The sequence below is a fragment of the Sturnus vulgaris genome, chromosome 1, assembly GCF_052056855.1.
Source record: "Sturnus vulgaris isolate bStuVul1 chromosome 1, bStuVul1.hap1, whole genome shotgun sequence".
In the NCBI taxonomy this organism is placed as follows: Eukaryota; Metazoa; Chordata; class Aves; order Passeriformes; family Sturnidae; genus Sturnus; species Sturnus vulgaris.
Window position 1 is genome coordinate 10,612,570 of NC_142243.1, and position 25,091 is coordinate 10,637,660.

Sequence of the window (25,091 nt, forward strand, 5' to 3'; positions counted from 1 at the left end):
AGGCCAAAGATCATTACTGTTTTTTGATATTCATAAGAACTCTCTGTTTTAATTTTAATTTTGAGTTAAGATGATATATTTTCATTTTGTAAACTCATCAGGAATTTGTTGATTTGATTTTGAGTTTTAAGCATTTACTTGCTTTTGTTCATTTTATAAACCCTGCTGACACAATGCAGAAATCACGTTAGGCAAAGACCACATTTCCTTCCTGAATAGGTGCATTCTGCTTTCTTGCTCCAGCAAGCTGCTGTTTCACATGTGAAAAGAAATTCTAGTCTGGGCAGAATAATACCTAAACATTAATAAATAACTTATACAAATAAGAAATCACAAAGGGGTGAAACTACAGTCTGATGGATTTGCCTGTGAGGAAGTGAGGTCGTTGTGTGACCTTGGGTGATTAATTTTACATTCCCGTGTCTATGCTTCCTCCTCCATCCGTTTTTTTGTCTTGCCTGCATCACAATCAAGGTAGTCAGGGCAAGGACTATTTCTCATTACGTGTACATTTGGCAGCCAGCACTGTGGGCTTTGCAGCACTGTAAAATGCATGAATGAGGAGCAGTGGCTGGGGCAGAGATAAGAGAGTAGCCTTGGTGTATTGGATCATGGGGTGACAGGCATGAGATAACAAGCCACAGATCTCTGGAGTGCCCTGTCCCTTGCTGGGGGCATTCCATGTGGCTAGGCAGGGACAGAGCTGGTGCAGTGGGAAAGCAACAAGGACATGCCTCTGCCACGGCAGGGCAAGGACAGGGACATGCATGTTATGGGAGTGATGAGGTGAGAGTGCTGGGTCATGGTGGAGATGTCATTTGGCATCATGAACAACAAGCTCTGCAGGTCTGTTGGTGGCACACACAATGGCTCAAGATCTGATCTGTTCATCTCGTTTGCAGGATCACCTCTAGACAAGAAATCCCTGGAAAATCATGTGTTTGCTTGAATGCCATAGGTGTGGTTCCAGGGACTCTAAGGCTGACCTGGTGGACTCCAACAAACCCACCTGCCATGCAGTGACCATGCAGCATATCTGACATAGGCAGGATGGCTTCGGAAGGATCCCTTCCATAAGGGTCTTGCCATTATTTGCTGCAAGTGCAGGTGATATTTGGAGAGAGTCTGATGAACAATCAACACTACAGATATGCTGTATCATATATAATATCATATAATACCGTATAACATTGTATAATACTGTATAATATCGCATCATATCATACTAGTGCTTTACTTCAGACTCCAGCTGCTGCAGCCTGTTTTAGAGCAAATGCAACCCTTCAACCCATATGTACTCTGTAAACCCTGAGAAGAGTCTATGCATCTTCAGTTAGAGCCCTGATCCTCTGGTCCAGCCTCTGGCTGTGGCTTCAAGGATCTCTTTGATGCTTTCTAAAACTTATTTACTTTCAGGGTTGTATGTATCAATCAGGAAATGCAGGAATGTACTCCCCAGCAGAGCCATGGAGCCCCAGGTGTGAGGAGCTGCCTTGCTCAGCTCTGATTTTTCCCTGCACACCTTACCCCAGCACACAGGACCAAGCAGCAGACACACACTCTCTAAAGCCTGTAGTGTTTTTGCTCTCAAGTGAAACAACTTCTGCCAGCAAAGAAAGACAGCAAGAAGGATCTGATCTTGAAAAAAAACAAAAACAAAACCAAAAAAAGACAAAGCGCAGGCAAAGGAGGAGAAGCAGAGGGCCGATTTTTCCTTACGGTCGGTTGTGATTTCGTAGGGGGAGTTGAGGCGCGCGTCTCCGCAGGGCGAGGTGCTGACGTACAGATGGAACAGGATGTTCTCCCGCAGCCTGTAGCCTCCTTCTTTCAATCGCACGAAGATTGATCGCTCCCAGTCTTCTCGCCGTTTGCTAGGATCACAAAAGAGGTTCCAGGTCATTTGTTACACGCCAAATCAGAAACATTTCTGAGCTCTCTCTCTCCTTTTCTCCCTCTGCTTGTTTGTTTGTTTTTATTAGCACCCGGCATCATATATTTTGCCTAGTGACAAGAGAAAAACAATAAGCTTCTCCGGGTGAAGAAATGTGTGAAAGAGGTCAAAACTACCAAAGGGCTTTTGGCTTGCTTACCTAAATATATTCTAATGATAACATGTGGATTTCTGAAGGGTAAGTCTCCTTCCCAACATGCACAGATGCATAAACACACTGATTTTAAAGTGGTTCTGATGCATGAAAAAACGACTTCTCTTGGGCTCTCATGTAACACATCAGCTCTGCTGATCACGATGCCTAGGCACATGTTTGAATCCCATTAACATCAATCACCACAGCTGAGATGTCTGTTCATACGCTCCACTGAAAAGGGCGTCTAATGAAGCACCCAAGTTTAATGACCACTGCCAACCCTACTGCTCCCCAGGTGTTACTCTTCTCTCCCATTCAACCAGAGCCACCTACAAGTGCTCCACCTAGGCCAGCAGGGTCCTCTTGGTTGCTTGGCATTTTTGGAAATCAGAAGCCATCTTAAGAAGGGTGGACAAAACTTGTGCAGACTTTTCTCAGCCGTGTTGAAAGAGACACTTATTGAGATGAAGCTTTTATCTTTGCAGTGGTTCAGCAGCTAGATGGGGATGCAGTGCACATATTCCATTAGCAACAGCTGCCCGGGAGGCCAAACCCTCCCAGTGCTGCCGTTTGCAGCAACAGCACAGCATTAAGGCTCTGCTGCTGTGCAGTTTTTCTGATGAGTTACATTTGGGAAGATATGGGTGATTTCTCTGACAGACAGCTGCCTCTAATATGTGTATTTGGGTGATGGTCATGATCATAATTTTGAAAGTGAAAATGTTATATTATGATGAGACTCCTTTCCCTCTGATGGCCTGGTCCTTCCCTCAAAAACTCAGGTTTTTTTTGGAGGAATATCTCTGAACAGAACAGCACCTGCAGGTAATGATTTTCCTAGGATGCTGTTAATAAGGTGGAATCCCACCCGTTTAATTCACTACAGGACAGCCCATTAACCAAGGCGATTTCTGCCTGTCTCTGCCTGCTGATAGTGCAAACAGGGTGCTTTTTACTCAGCCTTCGAGCAAGTCCTTGGCTTTCATCCAAGATGCCTCTGCCTGTTTTCTCCCAGTGCAGCCTCTGTGCTATTGAAGCTGTTTGGCTGTCACTCTTCCATGGTTTGGGTGTTTTGTCATTTTTTGATGCCAGGATGCGTTTGCTGTCAGGAGGAATTTACAGGCACATTAGCTCGCCTGTCAGGGACAGGGAGTCACACCGGCTGCCGAGCTGGGGCTGCCACATGCAGCTCCTTCATTTTCTGCTGGCTGTGGTGGAATTTCCCAACTGCACTAATTATATTATCGCCCTGATACAAGCCTCTGAAATAATAAAATCTCTGTAAGTCCTGCTGCTTGGACTTTAGAGCAATTGCAGGTAGTTTTAAATAATTCACTACAAAATCAGCTGGGAGAATACAAAGCTGTGCAGTCCAAATGCCTGCTATTATTACATTAAATCTCACCAGAGTGTGTGGGGAGGCAGCTTACAGTACTTAGAGACAGTTGCTATGTAGGGTTGGAGCAGTCATGCTTTGGGCTGGATTTCAGAAGTTCAGCTTCCATCCTGTTTTCACTGGTCATTGTTTTTCACTGATTAACCTTGCTTTCTTACCTCTTCATGAGCACCAACAAGGATCTGTGGCCAGTGTGGCTGCCAGGTTGGGTGATAGACAGCTGCTCTAAAAATAGTTGGCAGGGCTGGAGGGCAGGGCAACTTGACTCTCTCCTCCAGCAGGCTGAGGTTCTTCATATCACATAGGGTCCTGACCTGCCTTTGAGATGGATTTTTAGGAGCTGAACTCAAACATGAGGTTCATTCCTGCACTGTGGTTGAATAGGATTAATAACAAAACTGGAAAAGAGTTACTGGAAAAGAGTTTGGGTTGCAACACCATCTGCCATGGCCTAGTAAAGATTCTTGTGCATGAGATGTTTGCTGTATTTCAAAGCCCAGGGGGACCCAGTGATCTTGTAAAAATGGTCCAGGTGAAGCGTGAGATGCACTTTTGCAAAGCCACCTCTACCCCAGCAGCAGTACACATGGTGTTTTGAACTGTGAGGGGGAAGATGACTTTGCAGCAGCTGTTCTTTACAACATCCTTTGCACAGCCAAACACAGCCTGCACAAAGCAATGGAGAGAGGAGCCCACAGTGAGCCTACAGATCCCATTCAGTCAGGGGGTGGCATTAAAGTGTCATTTCTGAGTACTGGCGGTGGCTAAAAGAGCAGAATTACCTGTTATGAATTTATGTGGGAGTTGGGATTTGAGGGTCATTCAAGAGGAACATTTAAAAACATGATAAATTCTAATCTTTTGCTTAAGTTCATTATTCAGCATAACACATGCCCATGTTTTGAGCTGACTTCAAGAAGATACTTAAGCACATACTTATGGTTTAATATGTATGAAGCATTTTGGTGAAACAAAGTCCGACAAGGAGAGGAGCAGTTTTTAGCATGTAAATGTATGTACCAGGAGTTTCTAGTACTATATACTACAAGACAGCATCCCAGAGAAAATAACAGTAGGCTTAGTAGATGTGTAGCAAGCAGCTGATTTTCCTGGAAAAAATAACTTAACTGGACTGGATTAAGACTATTCCTTGCTTTTTACATATAAAATAAACTGTGGTTTGCATCTGACTTGCTGAAACAGCTTACTTTCTGGTAAAATCATCTCCCTGGCACCTGAAGGGTGCACTACAGCAGCAAGCTTACTAAAGTGCTGATTTATTTTAAGGATACTCTATTAATTTTATTTATCTTTAAAAAAGAAGAGTTGTGTTTTCTTCTCTTCCCTATTGGCCAGTTGGTATAAATAATACCATGGAAAATGATGCCAATTTCCCTACCACCACCGTTGCAAGAGAATCAGACCATCATATTTGTGTGCTTTTTGATGGTGATTCTTAGAAAAAGCTTCTCAAAAGGTCTTTCTTGTCCTTCTTTTGTACATCAGAAAATTTACGTCTTACTTCTCATCTCTTTCATGAAAGTCTGGAGAACTGGAGGATTATGGTTGTCATAAAAATGAAATCTGGGAGGGCTAAGGGTTTTAATCAGACTGGTTAGAAGCTGACGGGTTTTAGTTGTGCTTTTAGCTTTTATTTAACTCAAACTCTAGACAATGAATTGTTGAAAAAATGTTTCCTTTTGAAGTATTTGTCACTCTTGCTTCTTAGAGAGGATAAAGTTCTCATTCTGGAACTCTTTCCAAAGAAAAGTCAGGAAACTCACACCTCTAACATTTAGCAATAAGATGAGAAAGGGGAGAAAATAATTTGCACATAGCTGCAACATTGGCTTGTGGATGGAATTGTTCTGCAGCTTAAATACTTGAAGAAGTTGCCGTATTCTCTCTTTAGAGAAATGGAAAAAGATTTGCCCCAGTACATGGTAGTTCATCTCACCCCAAAAAGGCACCTGAACAGTTCTGCTGAGTTCCACCTCAGAGATGCCCATTTCTCTGCACTGGTGATCAAAGGAGCCTTGACTGCCAAGAAGTAAATTCAGTTCGGTGAATCCCTGTCTCCTGGCCCTCTATTAGCTTTATATCCTGGCCCTTGCTTTCTCCAACCTGCTTGCCCTTGCTCTTAGAAGCCTTCATGCTACACTACTGAGATCAATGGCAGTATTTGTAAATTCTGGAAAAGAGGTTCCTTTTCAAAGACAGCATCACACAGAAAAATGTTTCTTGCACTGGGAGTTCCTGAAATTTGAAATCCAGCTGCAGAGACCACGCTCAGCAGGTAGGCTTGGTGGGAGGAAGGTATGTGGAAAATAGGAAATACTCTCCACAGAACAAACTTGCCTGTTCCATAGTGAATGATGGAAAATTTAAGTTCTTTGGGTCAAGAAGTATGCTCTCAAAAGAAAACCATCTTTTTGGTTTCAGTTCATTTATAACTTTGTACAACAGCTTGCTGGCCTGGGAGAGGAGTTTAATTTGGGATAGGTTAATGCCAATGCATTACAATAGCTTTGTGTTTCCCCCAAGCCTGAGGAGATGGTGTACAGCTGGAGCTGAGTTACCACGTCCTAAAAACTCTGTCCTTATAGCTGTGTGACAGCATCATGTGTTTTCTCTGTGAAAAGGAGATGTCTCCAGAGAAAAAGGAGTAAATATGATTTCAATGTGCAGAAAACGCATTTTTTTTTATTTCAATTTATCACCATATGAGAAAGCTCTCGATGATGGCAGGAAACTGTGTAGCAATAAATATTAAAATTGAAGAATATATCATAACACACAGTTTTGCTTCCCCATGGACTTCAAGGAAGCAGAATCCGATTTGACAATAACTCCAGCTCTGTCATTTAAAGGTGCTTAGCCTTGACAATTTTGGTTGAGATTTTTATGGTGTGTGCTGGTCAGGCAAGTGGGGGTGCCTGGTCTTGGCTGAACAGAGAGTGAATTTAAGTTATTGTGAACAGAGCTTGTGCTGCACTGAGGATTCTCTTAACAAAAGGCTGTTAACATTGATCCAAATAAAATAATAATATGACTGAACATGTTAGGGAGGTGGATCAATACAGTAGTTTAAGATACAGTGTTAGCACTTGTTTCCCAAGAGACCATAGCACGAAGCGAGTACTGGGGCTGCTACACTGCTGAAAACATAATAATTTAATGTAAACTTGAAAGCAATTCTGAATGAAATAGAGAGAATATTGTTTTTGATTAAACCCTTCAATGCTCTTGTCCCCCTTTGTTAGCCAAACCCATGTACTCAATATACTCTCTTGTCTTCAACTCCAGCCTGAAGTGAAAATAGCCATTATTCCTGTTATTATTACTTAGGTGCAACTGTATCACAGGTGCTTACAACAACACACAATCTTGCTTAGATTAACCCTTGTGTCTGTGATCTGATGCAAAACCTTATGAAGTCAAAGGAAGTTTCAGCACTGAGTTTAATGGCCTTCAGAAAAAGTCACATGAATATGGACTCAAGAATGGAGGGCAGAAGAATGACATGTAGAGAAAAAGGGCTTTTCTTTGTTTTCCTTCATTTCTTGGTTCTTTCTATATAATAAATGCCACCTCAGTTTCACTTCTGCTCAGTTTTCACATCATAGGCTAATTCAGGCTGGTAAGGACCTCAAATCTCTATCCCAACCTCCTTCTCCAAGCAGTTGGACAGATTGCTTAAGGTTCTGTGCACTCAGATTTTGAAAATGTCCAAGACAGGAGAGAGACTGCACAACTCTGAGTGACCTGTCCCACTGCCAGCCTATCCCCATGGAGAAAATTAGTCCTCATACTCAGACTGAGCTTCTCTTGTTTCAGGTGTGCCTCTTGTCTGTCACCTTCCCACTGCACACCTTGGTAAAGACATCAGCTCCCTTGTGCTGCTGACATGCTTTGCTGGCTCTGCCATCCCACCTGAAGGATCACCAGGTCCACATCTGTCAGCACTTCCACACAGACCAAGAGCTCTGGCCCCTGAGACTCTGGGTAGCCTCTGCTGAGCCTGTGTCACATGGTTGATGTCTTTCCTTTGGAGCACCCAAAACTGCACACAGTATTGCAGATGTGCTGATTAGTGGTGGACGCACACATCCTTGACAGACTCTTCATACTTCCCAGAATCCTGCTGACCCTCTCTGTTCTTAGGCACACCACTAGCTAATGTCTTGCTTCCTGTCTACCTACAAACTCCATCCCTTTTCAGCAGAGCTGTTCCCCAGCCTGTATTTGTTTCCTTCGTGGTGGAAGGGAGGAAGGTCCTCCTTGGTGTGGGACTTTGCATTTGTCCTTGCAAAGTTTTCTGTCAAAGTTCCTGTTGGTCCAGCCCTCCAGCCTGCTGGGATGACAGACCAGCCCTCAAGCCTAGTGACTGGTCCTTCCCACATTTTGGTGTCCTCTGCAAAGCTTATAACCAAGCACTACATAACCTCTTCCAGGTTGCTGATAGACATGATCAGAGAAAAGAGCATGCTGAGGTACCCCTCTTATTACCATCTTCCAGGCAGTGCATGACCCATTAACCATTTAAATGGTAACAAGGTGGATTTGGCTGAAGACAGGAACAATAATTCCACTGTAATGATTCTACATGCTATAACATTTTAAAACATCATAAAGAAGGAGTGAGTGATAGCATCTTACACTTTGGCACAAAGTTTACTGTGCTGTTAACACTCATTGGTTCTCTAGTGAGTCAATGAAGACATTAATGATCTATAAATCACTTCTTTGAGATCTTTCAGCAGCAGCAAGGAAGATAGGAAAATGGCTGCATTAAACAAAATGACTCCCTTCAAGTCTCTGGTCAGTGAATGATACTAATAAGCCTGCATGTAAAGATTTGTACAAAATCATCAGGCTTCATAAAACCCAGCTTTATGAGTCATATCTAATCACTACTGAAAGAGAATCAGCTGAAGTAAAGCAGCTCATGACTCAACACTTTAGACTACCTAACTCTCAATTTTTTTTGTGAAGTATATTGTTCCTTCATCACCTAAAGACTCAGAAAAAATTACATAAAGAAACAAATAGTTCCGTTGTCTGGAGGATGGATCTGTTCCACTGAAGGCCATATAACAGTCCCAAAAATCAACAGAATTCAGTTACCTTAAGTGTAGCTCCAGCTGTGAGTAGAGGAAGTGAACAAATGCCCTTCTTGCCACAATTTCTGCATGGCAGTCGTTGACCGCAAGCCCTTGGTCATTTATGTACTCCCCATTTATACATTTGGTACCCGATGACAGCACAATAACCTGAGCTTGCCTGATGTCCAAACCTGTAGGAAGGAAAACAAAAGTGCTGTGAAATTGCTGCGGGTGAGCATGATACCATGATTGTTAAAGTCCTCACAGCACAGGCTTTGATGTGGCAGCCAGACAGCCCTAATGGAATGCTTGTTAAGGTGATGATAAGGCCTTTGGAATATGCAGGAATCTCACATCTTTGTTATTAGAATAATAACGTCTATATTTCAGTCTTGCTGCTAATTCCAAGATAAAAGCTCGCCATGAAGTTTACTTGTTAAATCAATAACTACATCATAGCAGAGCATATGCTGTAGGGAGGTAATAAAGATCTCCTGCAGTGCTGATAAATGGCCAGGTTTTTATGAGCTGTTGAAGACATTTTCTGGTGGGAACACATACTCCCTGTAATGTTAGGTTTCATTGCTGTTGCACTCTAAGTACTAAATAAAATGGAAGTAATGCTTCTGGGGCTGATCTTTAAAACTCGTGAAGAAAATACCCCAACAGATTTGACTTTCAGTCCAGTTTCCTTTTAGTTTCTTCAAGAGCAGCTACTCCAGTGCTCTTTTCAGTGTGGTCTCAGGAATGGAGCATTTATCACTGAGACCAGCTTTGCTCATCTGTTGTCTCTCCACATAATGGTGACAGCAATTGAAAGATGTCCCTTATTTGGTTCAGATAGACACTTTCTAGGAATAAATCCTAGTTTATTTGGAGTCAGTTGCAAAATATTTAGAGACTTCAACAAGACCAGGATTTCATTCTAAAACATAGCTCATTCAGCCCTGTAGAAAATTTCAAAGTAGAATTTAGAATGAACTGAGCCCAAAATGAAATTATCTCTTGAAAAACACACCTCTGGGCTCTCTAAATACCAAAGAACAAGGGAGAAGCTCTTGGGAAAAATAACTTTTTTGCCTGATAGGTGCTTTCTCTAGAAGTGACAAAGTAGCCCCTGAGTGTAGGGCTGTTTGACACAATGGCTGTGTGTAGACAAACACCTGCACAGTACAGCACAGTGGCTCAGACTGTTGGTGTTGGTGTGGCTGTGCCCAGGTAGGGTCACCTGAGATGCCCTTGATGTCCTGCCTAATGTCTGGCTGCTGTCTGGGGAGTCCAAGAGGTTCTGCACACTCCCCATGCATCTCACATGGAAATCCATAAAGAGGCTCAGTGAAAACACACACCTGTGTTTAGGCAACTGAATCAAGACCTCAAAGTGTGACAAGTCAGTGAAGACAGGTCTGAGACTGCAAATACCCACAGGAGGAATGGAAACAATCTTCCTGTGGGTCGTAGTGATGCTGTTTCTATGGTATTACTTTAGCTTTAGAAAAGCTTTAGGAATAATCTTACAGAGTCAGGAAAAATATTTTTTTTCCTCTTATGAGATCTATTGAATAGCAGAAGAACTGAGAAATTGCTGAGATTTTTTTGGCTTGGCATGTTTGGGGCCATGTTCCCTTATAAAATCTATTGGTGTTAAATAACAAAAGAGCTGATGGAGAAGGAAATAGTCTTTTAAACAAAAGGACTGGGGCAGCCAGTGATTTCCCAGTTAGTAAATACCATCAACAGCCCTCCAAAATGTCTACACAGCACTGGGACTAGTAGTGGATGACATGCTGTAGCACTGTTGCCATGATTAATGAATATAATTGCAAATTATATAAAAAATATTTCATGCCTACATCAATACAAAAGTTACATCAGTAATCCTAAAGGTTTAGTTGTAATGTGGCATTGCAGCATTGTGGCATGTGTAGGAGAGATGTAAGTATTGTGAAAAATTCAATTAATTACATCTGAGCCCCTGGTTGTGAGAGTCTCATACAGAAATTGTTACAGGTACAAGTGACAAAGTACACATCACTGTATGCCTGTGCTGAAAGTTTAATCTCTATTTGTTACTATACATGTGGCCCTAAAAACGTATTTTGGAGTATTTATTGGGGAGACAAAAAAGAGCTGGAAATCTTGAAAACTCAAGAAGTGAAGATGGGAACACATGGGAGAAATGGAGAGGAGAAAAAGCATTTGTGTTTATTCCAGTTTTATTACTAGGTAAAAAGTTGAGGTGGAAAAATTACTCATTTCCTACAAATAAAAATGCTTATAGTCTGTACATTAAAATTGCTTTGATTTAGGGTCACTGCTTTTGTGAGAAAAATAATAGATGTCTTAGATTATGACACGTCCATCTAGTTAACACTGCCTTTCACATGGACTAACACCCAACATTTCATGGGCCACTGCCTGCCACTGAGGTATTTGAGTCCCACTCAGCACCTCAAGAAGCAGTGTATATTTTCTTCAACAGTAGGTAGTATTTTCCTTGGTTGGAAAATCCATGAAAAGAATCAGATATTTTTTGTTGTATTTTATTTATTTCCCACTGTAGATAGAACCTTATTTACCTCAGCACAGCAGGAGTACACCAAGAGGCAATTCTCTCCTACAGAAACTTGTGAACCTCTTTGTCTGCCCCTGAGGACCTCAGTCAATACTCCTTCTCAGGGCAGTGAGGCCAACTGCTTCCTTTTCCTAGCATTAGGACACCCCTGGTGTGCCTCCTCCTCGCCCCCTTCACCTTGTAGTCAAAGCACCAGGCTCTGAAAACACAGATCAAACCACCTGGGTAAGCCCTCCTGCTCTCTGGGATGTACACCTTCCTCAACTCCCCAGTCAGCCCAGTACACAGTGTGATGTCTTTTATTTTTTCAATCATTTTATCCACAAAATAAAAACTTTTTCTCCTCCCAGATGAGGGTAAACTGATGAATGCTCTCAGGATTTTCTGTAAGGTCTGGATTTATTCACAAACGAAAAAGAAAGGTACTCAACACGTATCATATGTAGCAATAATATGAATCCCTCTGATGTTGTTTGCTATCACAACGTCCACCTGCACAGCCATAGCCAGTGTACTTGGGGTGTTCATGTTTGGGTGAATTAACTCCATATGTTAGCTTTCAGTCATATGGGGCCCCAGTAGGTAGCCATGTGTGGACACAGCCTGGGGTGTTTCCAGTCCTGGCAAGGTGCAAGTGTTTGCAGAACATCACTTAGATGTTGCCTGGGGCTGGGAGGCAATGGCTTCCAAGAATTTGCAGAACCAGTCTGAGTGTTAAACATTAAAGATCTCCATGTATTTTCCATTTGCAGTGTCAGAAAATAATCCATGCTTCTCTATGCTCAGAAATACCCAAGAGTTATGTCTCACTGCTGTGGCACTTGGAAACCCAGGTGTACATGACTTATGCATTAGCTTTGAAATATTTACAGCTCACTGGGGAGCCAAATGGAGAAAGTGATCTGTGACCAACATAGCACTGTTCAGTGCTGCCTGTGAGGGCACCCAGCATGATGAGAAACACTTCCAACAATCTGACAGTTGTCCGCTGTGTTCAGGAGCACCCATGCTAACAGATTGTCCTCTTGCATGCCTTGTTTGGTACACACACAGAGTTGGAGGTTTATCCCCTGTGTAATGTTTGATATTATTGCCAGTGAACATGGGAGGAATTTTTCTCTGAGAACAAGACATGATGCCTAGCTGATGAAGGCAGATTTTAGCATTGACTAATCACACTGGCATTTTAGGCAGCATTTCCAGCTCTGGAGCCTAGATATTTGCTTCAGTGATTCAGAATTAATAGGCACTTCTGTACATTTGTCTATTTTGCATTAAAACCAGTAATTACTAACTCTTGTTATTAATGTTTACTTCCTATTTTATTTTGCTTGCAGAATACTTCAAACTTCTCAAGTAATTTCTATTTATGAAAGTCGAGCTCCCTCACAAACATAGATTAATTTAACCTTAGACATGCAGCAGATCCAGACTGTGCACATCCTCAAGCCACGCCTAGGAAAGCTATGGCTTTGTGAGTGGCAGAATCCTACACAAACACTAACAGGCACCACCAGCCTTATAGCACCTACCCTGCTTAGGGCTGTACAGCAGGGTTTGACCCAGGACAAAGACTGCTCCCCACAAGACTCATGTTCTCACTGAGAAGAGTCAGTCTCGGGTGAAAGATCCAAGGATGTAACTGCATTCAGGTTATTTGACAAACAAGGAGAAATGGGTTACATTATTATGACCTTAACTCCTGACCCACTCATTGCCAGAGTTCATGAGGCATTTCCTACCCTCACTGCCTTTTGCAAAGTAATGTTTGAGGAGACATTAGGTTAAAAGTAACTAGTGAGCGATTTATAACAGGCACCTGCATTACATTTCTATTATTTGCCTAAAGACTTCTAATAGTTTTCAATTTGAAAAGGAAATGAAGCAGGGGAAAGGAAATTGGGAAGCTGTGCCAGCATGGTGGCTGGGTCCTGGCTAACACCCTGTTGGCTGAGGACAGCTGAGAGAGCAGGGAGGGAATTCACTACATTTTATCTTGACAAATTCTGTCAATTAATTAGTTGCATTATAAAACAAAAATGTACACATAAATGGCACATTGCTTTTGATCACAGATTCAGTCTAATGATCCAGTGAGGAAACAATCCTTTCTGGTGCCCTGCTGAAAGCCTGAGCCCATTCCGGGTCTAGAGGCAGGAACTCCTCTCACAGCCAGGCAGGATGAACCTCGAACCACCGATGTTCATTTTTTGTCTGTCAGTGATAGTGCAGACTTTCACGTCATAGCTGAGATGTTGAAAGAAACTGGATTTTATTATAAGCCATTTCCAGTTTGCTGACACCAGCAGGGAGATTAATTTCAGCTATTCTGGATAACTAGAGTTCAGATGTCCATAGCTGAGCTAATTACTGTAGACTCTCTTTACAGTCAAAGGAGAAGAATTTTCCTAGGAGGTTATCCATCTGCCCTAGTTTAGATATTTGCTTTTTGATAATCTACATTACATCCCAGGATCTTAATGAACTCTGAAGACCTACAGACAGCCAGAAGAAGTAAACCTTTCTACACTGCGGAAAAATGTTCTGAGAAAGATTTTTCTTCCAAGCAGCAAAATACTGATCAGAACTCCCCAAATCAAAAGAGGGCAAGCCGAACAAATCTAGAGCCTTTATATTTTTTCCCTTATGTTTAAACTTCTTGAGATTTTTTTTCCAGCTTTTCTCCCCCACAACAATCAAGGGTAGCTGTATCAATGTTAGTATATTCAAGGATGGTAATTTTGATTTGAGCTGAACTTTTACACACAGAAAGCAAGCAGGGATGTCTTCCCTATGTGACCTCCCAAAACACCAGGCCTGCAGCCACAGAGCTTGCAACAGAAATGATTCAGAAAGATGTTAACAGAAGAGAGAGAGTAAGCAAAAATATGAAGGTTTACTCAGCAGATAAGCTGGATGTGGAGAACCGGCTGACATCTTATGGACCAATAAAACAAGTGAGTTTTGGCTAGTCTAGTCAATGCTTCCATTGATTTTAAAAGAGTTACTCTTCTACTGGGCTATGATCATTAGGACCTTCCATAAGAATGAGTTTGTTAGCCATGCATATTTTTGTGTTGGAAAGGAAAATCAAAACCATGAGGTAATCGCAGGAGGTGTAGACTAGTACCTGCAATCAGCAAACTGAATCACATTGGCTGTGCATCAGAGAACTGTGAAATTCAGTGAGCCTAATTCACACAGAACAGCATGGAGTTTACAACTGCTAATGCCAGAATACAACTGGGATCACACTTTGGTTTCTCAGCAGCTGGCATGACACATAGAGAAGCACCAGTCAGTATGTGCAAGTGACTATTGCACTGCATGTTTTAGACCCTGCTAGTGGTAGTGAAATCTATCTTCTTTTTCAGCATGACACCATGAAGACAACTCACTGCTCAAAATATATTAATTTTAAATTGGAAAAAAAAATCAGAAAAATCAGGTTTGATTAATTAAGAAAACCCACACCTCTTTTATTGGGTGGGAGACAACTTACACAAAATGCAATGCAGTAAAAAGGAAAGCCAGAAATAATGATAGTGTAACATCAACCCTTCTGAATAATTCATGGGATACAATTTCATGTTATTTTAAATGGTGCTGCTTCTCTCTCTGATAAGCAATAATTCTATGCTCTTTCTTTACCTTTTTTAACAAATCAGTCAAAAGGATTGTCTATTGTTATCTGAAAAAAAAGTGTATTTGGAATAATTTTCAAGGCAGCTTAATTGAGCTCTGATCACAGAGGAGGGTTGTTTTTTTTTTTTTTTAATACCCTCTACTCACAGCTGAATAAGTTCAGGATTCCATTTCAGGTTTGTTTAGGGAAGGAAAATTTCTTGATGTTACATAGCACTGACAAGTCCTGCATTATTTTCTCTTATCTTCTTCCCTGGCAGCCCTATCACATTCTTAGAATGGCTTTAATTTTGTAATAAGAGATAGTCAAGACATGAAAGGGCAGTGATGCTGGAAAAGCTGCCTGCAGGGATGAGCTGTGGGCACCCCAGTGTCCCAAGGCAGATCCTTGAACCTGGGCAGAGACCTGGGGGCACCGTGCTGCCAGGCTGCTGCCTGCCACCCCAGGAGTGGGCAATGACCCACAGAAAATACTGCCAAAGTGGAAAAGAGCTCTTCTCCCCATTTTATCCTTCAAAAAAATCCCAGGAAAAGGGCACATTTCTCTGGAAACTGAAACCATTGCCCCTGTATGCTAGTGCTTACATGAGGGGTAGGTCTATGGTTAGAAGTGAGGGATGTGTTTACCCAGGTCCATCAGTTCATTTTCCCCACAGCTGCATCGACACCCCCTCTATTCTGAGGCTTCAAAGGGAGTGAAATGTATGTGAAAGGAGGGAGCTGAGGACTGAGGGGCAGGTGTGTGGCATGGTGTACCTTGCTCTTCAGTGCTGATGTAGGTTATGCACTCCTGACATAGGGAGCTCTGCTGTCCCCAGCTCTGCACAGAGAACAAAACCACACTTATGACTAAAAAAATATTCAAAATGTGTAGCCATAAGAGAAGAATTGTGTACATCACAGATGATTAATAGTATTCATATATCAATTCACAGTATGCATTTATCTGCCAGCCATAAAGACTGCTGCAGCTCATTTTTTTTTCTCTCCGTTTTCTATTGTACCTGTGGTAGCAATTGTGGTAATTTCAGTGAAAAACAGGAGCCTGGAACTTCAGTGAGCACCCTGGCTGTAACCCCTAACTCACACTGGATGCCCCAAAGAACACCCCTGAGGTGGATGGGAGCAGCTGATGTGAAGCAGCTGACTAAAATATGGGAAGAAAGAAGCATGTTAAGGCTTAGGAAATGGAATAGCAGAAGTCTGAAGAAAAGGCAGATACACAGGTAGCAAACAATAGGAACAAAGTGGCAAGCAGTGAGGGTACAGATATTTAGGGGCATAAATGGAACAGTCTTTGAAACACTGGAGTTGCACAGGGATTTCCTGTCCTTACATCAAAATGTGTGTTACGTGTAACTGAATATATTGTATTTCTGTGAAAAGAGGGGGTGTAGAGGGGGCCTCTGAGAGCCTCATATTTTCTTCCCTTATTAACGTGTTGAGTAATCCTCCCTTTACTGCACTGCCTAGGTAAAGCTATTCTTTGCAGAGCTCTTCATCTTCATCACTGAAGGAGCAGGGACAGAGTGACAATCTTCTCTACCCTGATCTCTGACCCCTCTGTGCTGGAAGGAAGAGCCAGGGTATTGTCTGAGGGTGGCTGTGGTTCTCCTTTCACAGTCAGGCACAGTAAATTTTGCCCAGACCCACCGGGGTGGGGAGGGGTGAGGGAGTGCACTTTTAAATAAGTTCCAAATTCAGTTCCTCTGAAACAAAAATCCCTTTCTGACACAAGCCCATTTTGTACTATTTGATCACATCATGGGATGCCTGAGAAAGGATTCTTGTGCTAATCCATTTTGCAATATATTTTTGTGCAGATCTTTCCATTAAGCCTCATTCAAAAGGTGGATTTCCAGTGCAGAAAAGAATGGTGAGAAGGTTGCCCAAGTGGATGGGAATCAGAAAACAAAGGCAAGACTCCTGGGGGCTGCAGAGAAGAGTGAGCCAGCAGGAGAGTACAAAAATTGAATATGCAAACTATGAGCATGGTGTGCGTGTTTCTGAGGATCTGAAAGGTACAAACCTCAAGGAGGGAAGTGGGCACTAAATTTGGAGCAGCAGAACTGAGGTCCTGAGATGACATCAAAGAAAATAAAAGTCAGGCTGAATAACTGGTGAAAATTATTAACAATGAGATCCATTAGGCTCGAATGGTCTCCCAAAGTACTGTTGAAAGCCCCATTGTTAATTGATTAATTTAAATCTAAACTTGAAATGGCACTTGGGAACAATCTTATGCTTGCAGGGAAATGGACTGGATGACTTAGTGGTGTCTCCCAGTTCTAATTTCTATGGTCCATTTCTTCCCTCCCCTCAGTGGACCAAAAGGATGAAATCCCATCATCTTTGCTTCTGAGGAGTGTGGAAGGAGACAGTGCTGTGTTTGTGAGCACCAGTGCCCTTCCTTTCCTCAATGGGCTTTGGAAATCCAGAGAGGGAGGAGGGTCAGTCAGCCCAGGCCCCTGCATGCTTCACCCCCATACCATATCCTTGAGGATTAAAAAAAAAAAATCTAGATTCATAGTGGCAGAATCAAAGTTATTTGAGTGTTTTTTCCTTTCATGTGAATTTGAATACTGTTTTTCTCCTCAGGAAGAGAGCTTGCACATAAATTAATTTTAAAGCAGGATTGAACTGCACTTTCCTGCCATGTCCTGACTGCAGATATCTGTGTTTCTCTAATAAATGTTGTGCCACTGACATCTGAGCATTAAGTAAATTGATAGTTTCAGATGCTAGTAAGATTCTAAATTGCAGTGAGAAAGAATGAAATCCTGAATATGAATTTTGGCAGCTAAGCACAGAAGTAACTTAATTTTACATGGGATTTTTTTTAATTGTATTTTTTTTTTAATTCTTTGGTGTACTTGCATCTAAAAACATCTTCCTATGTGTTTTACTAGGTCGGTAAAGAGAAAACAGTGGTTGCCAAGCCTTTATTCACCAAAGAAACTTCTTTTCTAGTCTGAGATGCAGTCTTGGTATTGACATTGGGACAGCTTCCAGTTTGCCTTATCACAGAGCAGAATGAAAGTCTGACCTTGCCAATTCCTTGCTTGACACACTTAGGAAACAGAAGTGCCTATTTTTAATTTCCATGTTTTATGCTAATTATTATACCCATCCTCATGCCCAATGCAATTATATGTGACACAGAGCCAGGGCCTTGTCTGCATCCAGGTTTTGAGAGGTGTTTCAATCAGAAAAACACTTTCAACAGCAGAAATGGAAAACTAAATCCAGAGACAGTAAATGCTCAGGGAGGCCCAGCATGTGAGAAGAGATGGGAATGAGAGTAACCAGTGGGCACAGTGGGAGCTGAAGGTGCCCAGAAGCCAGCAGTACGATGTGCTGGAGACACCTACAGCTGCTTCAGCTGGTGACAAATGAGGGACTCAATTCCCTTCCCATTTGGGTCATTTTCCTGTGGAAGTGCCTAAAACTGCTGATAGGAGAGGGGTGTTTTGTCCTCTTCTTTGTGAACCTGTGCCACCAAACAGCTAAGAGGATGGAATTAGGTTAGACAATAACAGTGATGAGAGGCTGTGTGTGTGCAGGGTGGAGTGCTCGGCTCCAAAAGTGAAGCTCTGGTTCTGTACTTACTCCCAGCTGGTGCATGCATTTCTCTCTGTTTTTTTTATGCAAAACATATAACCTGGCTTGGAGAGTTTTCCCTGAACCTGTTTTTTTCCTACTCTGTGCAAGGCTGTAGGATTGTGTCCCGTCTCGTATTTTCTGTTTCTGAGTAATCTTCAACTAAACAAAGTCTTCAACTACTTTCTGTTCCTTAGCCCTTATTTAACAGAAATGATGAAGAAACACTCAAAGTTGCTCTTGTAGGGGCTAGTACTGACGATGCTTAAACCCCCATTTTAATAGAAGTGATGGCTCTGGTGGAGCCAGAGTTTTAACTGCAAAACTTCAAATGTCCTTTGAGCTGGAATTTGGAAACATAAGTCTCTTGAGCTGCAGGAATAAGAGATTATGCCCATTATAAGTCCACATTACAAAATCCAGGAAAAGAGTTGCAGCTGTGGAAGAGAGATAGTCTTATGGAGCTGAAAACTATTTAGAGAGAATCTGAAACTTATTGGTTTAGGGCTTGTTTATAGGGTTTTTCCTCTGTTTATAAGCAGAGGAAAACAGATTCTGAGAAAGAGTGACATATATAGTTCCTAACTACATATCTATTTACCTATTTTAAAATATTTTGAGAAAAACTGTCATCTACTGGTGAAGTGTAAGCCTTGGCATACGTAATAGGTCAATAATGTTTACAAGAATGGCAGCAGTAGGTGAAGAGACCTTCTGAGATCTTCAAAAGGATGTCAGCTCTTTGGGCACCCAATTTTGATTTCTCATTGAAACACTGAATCTCACTGGTACCAGGCTTTTAGCATCTGTCCAACTATGCAAATGGGATCTGGGAGCCTAAATTACTCCTGTGCCTCTCTTCCTGAAGGAATCTGCTCTGGACACTAATCTGTAAATCTTTCACATTTTCTCTAACTGGTTTGACTACTCGAGTCCAGTATGAGATGGAGCAGATTGACACTCTACATATGGCCTGAATGTTCTACTATATTCTACTGCTTTGCAACTTTCCTACTCATACTAAGGGTTAGAACTAAATTGGACAGCAGTATTTCTGATTGTACTTAAACGTCAGGCTTTGTGAATCTTAATGTGACTGGAAAGATCCACGGAGACATATTGTTAACTTTACTTTTTTCTGTTATTCCACTTAGCAATGATTAAGATCCATTCCATGAGATACAGATGATAATTTCCCATCTTTTATCACAGCATGAAATTTCTATTTAGGGCTCTTTTGTCCAGTTCATCTTTATTTCACACAAGATAACTGAGAAGACCTCGTAATTTGCTTTTAACATCAAAATGATTGTCAGCCTTAAAAAAAAATATATATAGAAGAGAGAAAATTGAAGCGAGAAATCAACTCATAATCTTCTTCTATGAATGTTACACTGCCGTGAAAAGGACTGAACTTTCTTAATGCTTCATTTTTAACAGAAAGCATGACAAAAAGTTCCTATCAGCATTTAAACTGCTAAGATTTGTCAAACACAAATGGGAAAATTGTGTTTAAATAGCAGTTTCATTTTGTCCCTAATGATTATGGGAGTGTTTTTTTTGCAAAGAGGACCTCAGCAGTAATAGATCATCTCCTTACTGAGTGACAGGAATTCTTTGCTGTGTCTGGTGGTTTGAGGTAGAGCAATGGCCAAACTCTCTCTGTGGTGCCAACTGTGTGAATGCCACCAGCCTCTAGATCACAGCACTCAAGTGTGAGGCTCACACCTCCCACCCTGCTCTGCCCTGCCCTGGGACTTCCTACCTCCCAGCTCAGGGGGACAAGCAGCACTGCCACCCTGTCCCCTCAGAGCCCTGTGTGCTGGTAAAGGCGGCCACCCTGTCTGGTGACCCATGGTGGGACCACAGGGCTCCTCCTGTCACCCCACAATCTGTGACCCGGGGCATTAGGCCTGGAGGTATGTGACAGTGCTCTGGTTTTGCATTTGTTTCCTTGTGTTAGAAAGTAATAGCTTGCTTGCCCTTCATTTTTTCAAATGTATCAACGGACATAACAATAACAACAGTAATATTGAAAACTACTTCTCCCTGAAAACTTTTCAACAGAAACATACAGCAGACCAGTGAGTCAAAATAAGACGTCCAAATTGGACCTGAGAGACAGAAGGATGGGGAGCTGGTGGGTCATCTCTCCCTGACAACAAGAAACATCAAGAAACAGCTGCTGTTGAAATGAAATATTGGTTGATCCTGGCCAGGAGCCAAACACCCACACAGCCTCTTGCTCATTCCACTCTCCTGTGGTACTGGGAAGAAACAGAAGGAAGGCAAGACTAATGGACTGATATAATGATAATTCATGGTTGCTTGGCAGATGCCATAAACCAATTATCTCCCCATTCCCCCCTCCCCAAATTTTTACTGCTGAGCACAGTGTCTGTCCTATGGCAAGAAATGCTCCCTCCATCAGCTGAGGACATCTATCCTGGCTATGCCCCCTCTCAGCCTCTTGCTCACTTCCAGCTTACTTGTTGGGGATAAGGATAGGAGGGAGAGAGAAAGTCTTGACACTTTGCAAGCACAGTCCAGCAATAGCCAAAATATTGGTGTTATCAACCATGTTTTAGCCACTAATGCAAAACATGATGAAGGAAGTTAACTCCTTGTATCACATGATGCAAGTTCTGAGGTGATGGCTTGTGTTTGACATAGTGTTATGCAGAATGTCTTTTCCACAGGTGAACTGATGCTCTTAATTTACCACGTGTGAATTCATCCTATCTTCAGAGAAATCAGCAGACCTACTATGGAGAGTCAATGTGTAGCAAAGAATAGGTCCTCATATAAATATTAACTTGCAATAACAAGTATACTTCTTGTTCTACTTGAAGATAGTCTCTGGATTATAGCTTGCTGTATGTGGAAGATTTGAATGCACTGTTTTACTTGTTAAACAATTTTTCTTAGAATTCATCAAACAATTTTTAATATAACAATCTTCTCTGAGTGCGTTTCAACAAAATTAGACTATGCCAGACTGGCAGATTTCAAAGACATTACAACATTATACATTATAACTATTAAATAATTGACTTAAACTCTTCAATCTTTTGAAACATTTAGTTCAAGATCAGTTATGTGAGTTTTTTAGTTATTATATTCAATTATTGTATTATATCAGATAAGATCACATCAGCTGGTATCTAGTGTGGTAAATTGCTCCCTACCAGGCCAATATTTTCAAGATTATCTTGATGTCTGCTAATGAAATGTTTTGAAAACTTACTTTCACAAAAAAGCATGGAGATTTTAATTGTCATCACAATTCAGAGCAAAGCATTTCTAACTGCCTTTTTCACTGGCTAGAAATTTATTACTGCAGAACATTCTCAGTCCGTCAATAACATAATTTTCCACATTTTTTTTCTTTCTTACACATTGGAATTTGCCCCGGGTGCTACAGCATAAGTCAATTACAGTGGCCAAATGTAACTCTTTGGTTTCCCTGGGAAATTGAAATGACAAAAAAAATGTCAGAGTTCAGAAAAAGAAAACCAATCTAGCATACTTCTTTTTTGTCTGTAGAGATCTTGCATTATCTTAACAGCAGTTATCACAGAATTCCATTGTGCTTTTTACTGGCTTTGCCTGGAAACTGTACAAGCACAGATAATCTGCTTCTAGTCAGGATAACATTAAACTGAAATGAAGGTAAAAACAAATCAGTTTTTGTCACTTATGGTACTGAATGCAACCAGACTTTTCCAGATTTGTTTTTGTTGATGTCATTAGTAAATTGTTTGCAGATATCTAAGACAGCTTCTGCCATTTTTCTTGGTTAAAAATACAGGTAATTGGTAGTCATTTGAGTGCTTGATGTGGAAAATCTGCCTGTGCCACCTTTGAAAAGCATATGTGGAGGTCCTTGCTACTTCTGGGAATGATGGTGAAGAAGAGACCACAAATCTACAGCTTTAGTACAGAAAATAATAACACAAATGGCAGATGATTCATCTTGCCTTGGTTGGCTGAGATTCTTGTGCTGGAAAGAACTCAATCTTCCTGGAGAATATACTAAGATAAGGCTGTTTCTAGCTTTGCATCTTCTGTGAATCACCTTATATCTGCAAGTTTCTTTTCTGGGTTCTACAAAACCAGTGAGATATTGACAAATTGGCTGACAGATTGAACAAGTTCACGAGAGGGAATTCAGAATTGAAAAAGAAGCCTTGAGGGAAATAGTTTGTGAACGTAAGTTTGTCTTCATGCTGACTAAGATGAAATACGAAACACAGATTTGTAAAATCCCACTAAGGGCATGGGACCCACCAAAAGAAACAAACAGCATAAGGACACTTTCAGCCCTTCCTTAAAGAAGAGACATAGACAGCCTTAACTACCGGAAAGGTTAAGAAAGTCTGGAAATGCCCTTTTCTTCCCCTAGCATGCATTCAGCAGCCATGACTTTGGGAATTATGACTCCTTCCAGTGGCTGTTCTTCTGATATATTGTGGGCCTTTAATCTGCTTCTTTGGACATGTAGAAATAAGGCTGCAGTGGCTCAATCATGTTTTATAAAGTTGGTCTAGACCTGGGTTAAAGAATGTTGGAGTAGTTACTTGGCAAAGTAGAATGGGATGAAATTCCTACAGACATTTTTTACAACTCTTGCACTGAGTAAGTGTAACCTCCCCTGTGCTCTTCCCCTAAATGTGGTTAAAGCAACAGTTCTTGGCTCCTGTAGCTTATTTTATTATAAAAAGTGTATTTAAACATTCTTCCTTGTGGTTCTGCATGGAAAGAGCTCCTCTAAATAAATTATAGCACTTCGTTTAAATCTGATGAGAGCCACACTCAAGAAATCTGACAAGGACAGGGCAGCTGGTATGCTGGGTCTAGTGTGTATCTTTCACATCCCAAAGTCAATCACACTTCCTTCTTATTTTCCTTCTTACTGAATATGATTACTTATTCTTTTCACATCAGAAAGGAGATTCTCAGCACAGAAATCTTATCTGCATTTAGGCTCTGTGTTTGGAAAAGATCCATCAGAAAATCCTGTCTCCTTCCTGCTATCTTGCAATATTCACAACTGTCCCTACTGAATGTAGCTAATGTAATTGCTGAAAGGAAGGGGTGAGACAAGGCTGGATGAATTATATATGCCTTTCCCCTCTGACCTTATCCTCTCATTTCTGCACTGGACCCACTGCTCCACATGTCAGAGTGAGAATGAAGTTTATGGAAGCATCTCCACTGCTGACATCCTCATAAATACTGAGGTGCCCCAACTGAGGAGCGCTTGCAAAGCAAGACCATCTATGCAACTGTTTCATCAAAGCACTAAAGATTTCTACATATGTATGTGGAAATCAGTTAAGTCTTAACACGAGTGAATACCAAATTTTTGCCCTGCTGGCAACTATATATATTTCCCGTGGCTAGAGAAGAGCAGAACTAAAATTGCACACACTCTGGGTTTGATTCTTTTGACTGGAAAGCACATTTGTTTCTGTTGCCAGTCTAAACCGAAGTTTATGGTAGCTTTGTACAAGAATTTCGTGTTTCCAGACCTAAGAAAGTAATAAACAATTACTTTTATTGATAACTAACTCTCTCCTCCATCTGTAAGGAAATGAAAAATCAGACAGCTGCATTTTGTCCTGTAAACAAAGAAATGTAGTGACATATTTACAAATAAATCTTCAACTCTGTTGCCAATATTTTTTGTGTGAACTTAGTCGAGGTGTAAATATTTAATGCTTCTTTTCACTGCATTACTATTCATTTTTCTGTGTGGGAGTAAAGTCATCCTTCAGTATTGTGAACCAGGTAAATAATGTATTACTTAGTCATGAAAAAATGCCAGAGGAAAATAAATGGGAGGATATCTTACCTTTGGTCATCACAATGCCTGCAAGGGTTTTGTGGCGTGCATGCATGGAAGTGAAATTGTCTGTCAGTTCCTGGAACTTCTGTGCAACCATTTGGTATACGGAGTCAGCAAAATCCTGAAAGACAGTCAGAAAGAATTTTTTCACTCCTTTGATTGAGGAACCTGGGCATTTCTGCAGATTAGTCACCTGATGTCAGCTGCTGAGAGGTCCACTTTAGAATTAAACACCACCTATCCGAGCAAAGATAAAACAAGTATCTCTCCTTTGACTTCCTACATCATCCTCAGAAAATGGCAAAATTAACTGCTTGAAACCTAAGAGAACCATAGTGACTAGGACTGGGAGTAAAGGGAGAAGATTTAGAGGCTGAACCTCTTTCCAGTCTCTTAAGACTGGTCCAGCACCAGTTCACAGGAACTTAAAGCACTTTATTACAGCAAGCTAAAGAGGTGGACCTGTGTCCTACAAAACCACTTACTTCTGTGAGCCCACTGAAAATTTCCATTAGCCCACTGAAGACTGAGAGCTGAGTTGAGGCCTGGTATACTGGTCAAAACCACCTATTTCTGCATTCAGAGTGAGTTTTTAATGACTCACAGCTACTAAGGCAAAGTGATCAGCACAGAAATCTGTCAGAGCAGCACCATGATCTGTCCTGCTTCTACCTCGACAGGCACAGGGATGATGGGGAATCTCTGCTTGCATATGCTACCAGAGATGCTGCTTGCAGTTCACGGCTGTGCAGTAGTCTGGGAGGGACTGGTCTGCCATGTCTCCTTCATGAGCATGGAATCTTTTTTGATAGGTCAGATTTTCCCATGGACT

At 41.5% G+C, this 25,091-nt stretch overlaps 1 protein-coding gene across 2 annotated transcripts in view; it reads right to left on the bottom strand.

The window, feature by feature from the left end:
• ADARB2 (adenosine deaminase RNA specific B2 (inactive)) overlaps nt 1–25,091 on the bottom strand; it is a 302,737-nt gene that overhangs the window by 35,633 nt on the left and 242,013 nt on the right. For both annotated transcript variants that reach the window (XM_014872263.2, XM_088159352.1), the window contains 3 exons: nt 24,266–24,380; nt 8,611–8,779; nt 1,720–1,871 (listed from right to left, as the gene is read on the bottom strand). In XM_014872263.2, coding sequence (XP_014727749.2) covers nt 1,720–1,871; nt 8,611–8,779; nt 24,266–24,380 — 436 coding nt within the window. The remainder of the gene's footprint in view (nt 1–1,719; nt 1,872–8,610; nt 8,780–24,265; nt 24,381–25,091) is intronic.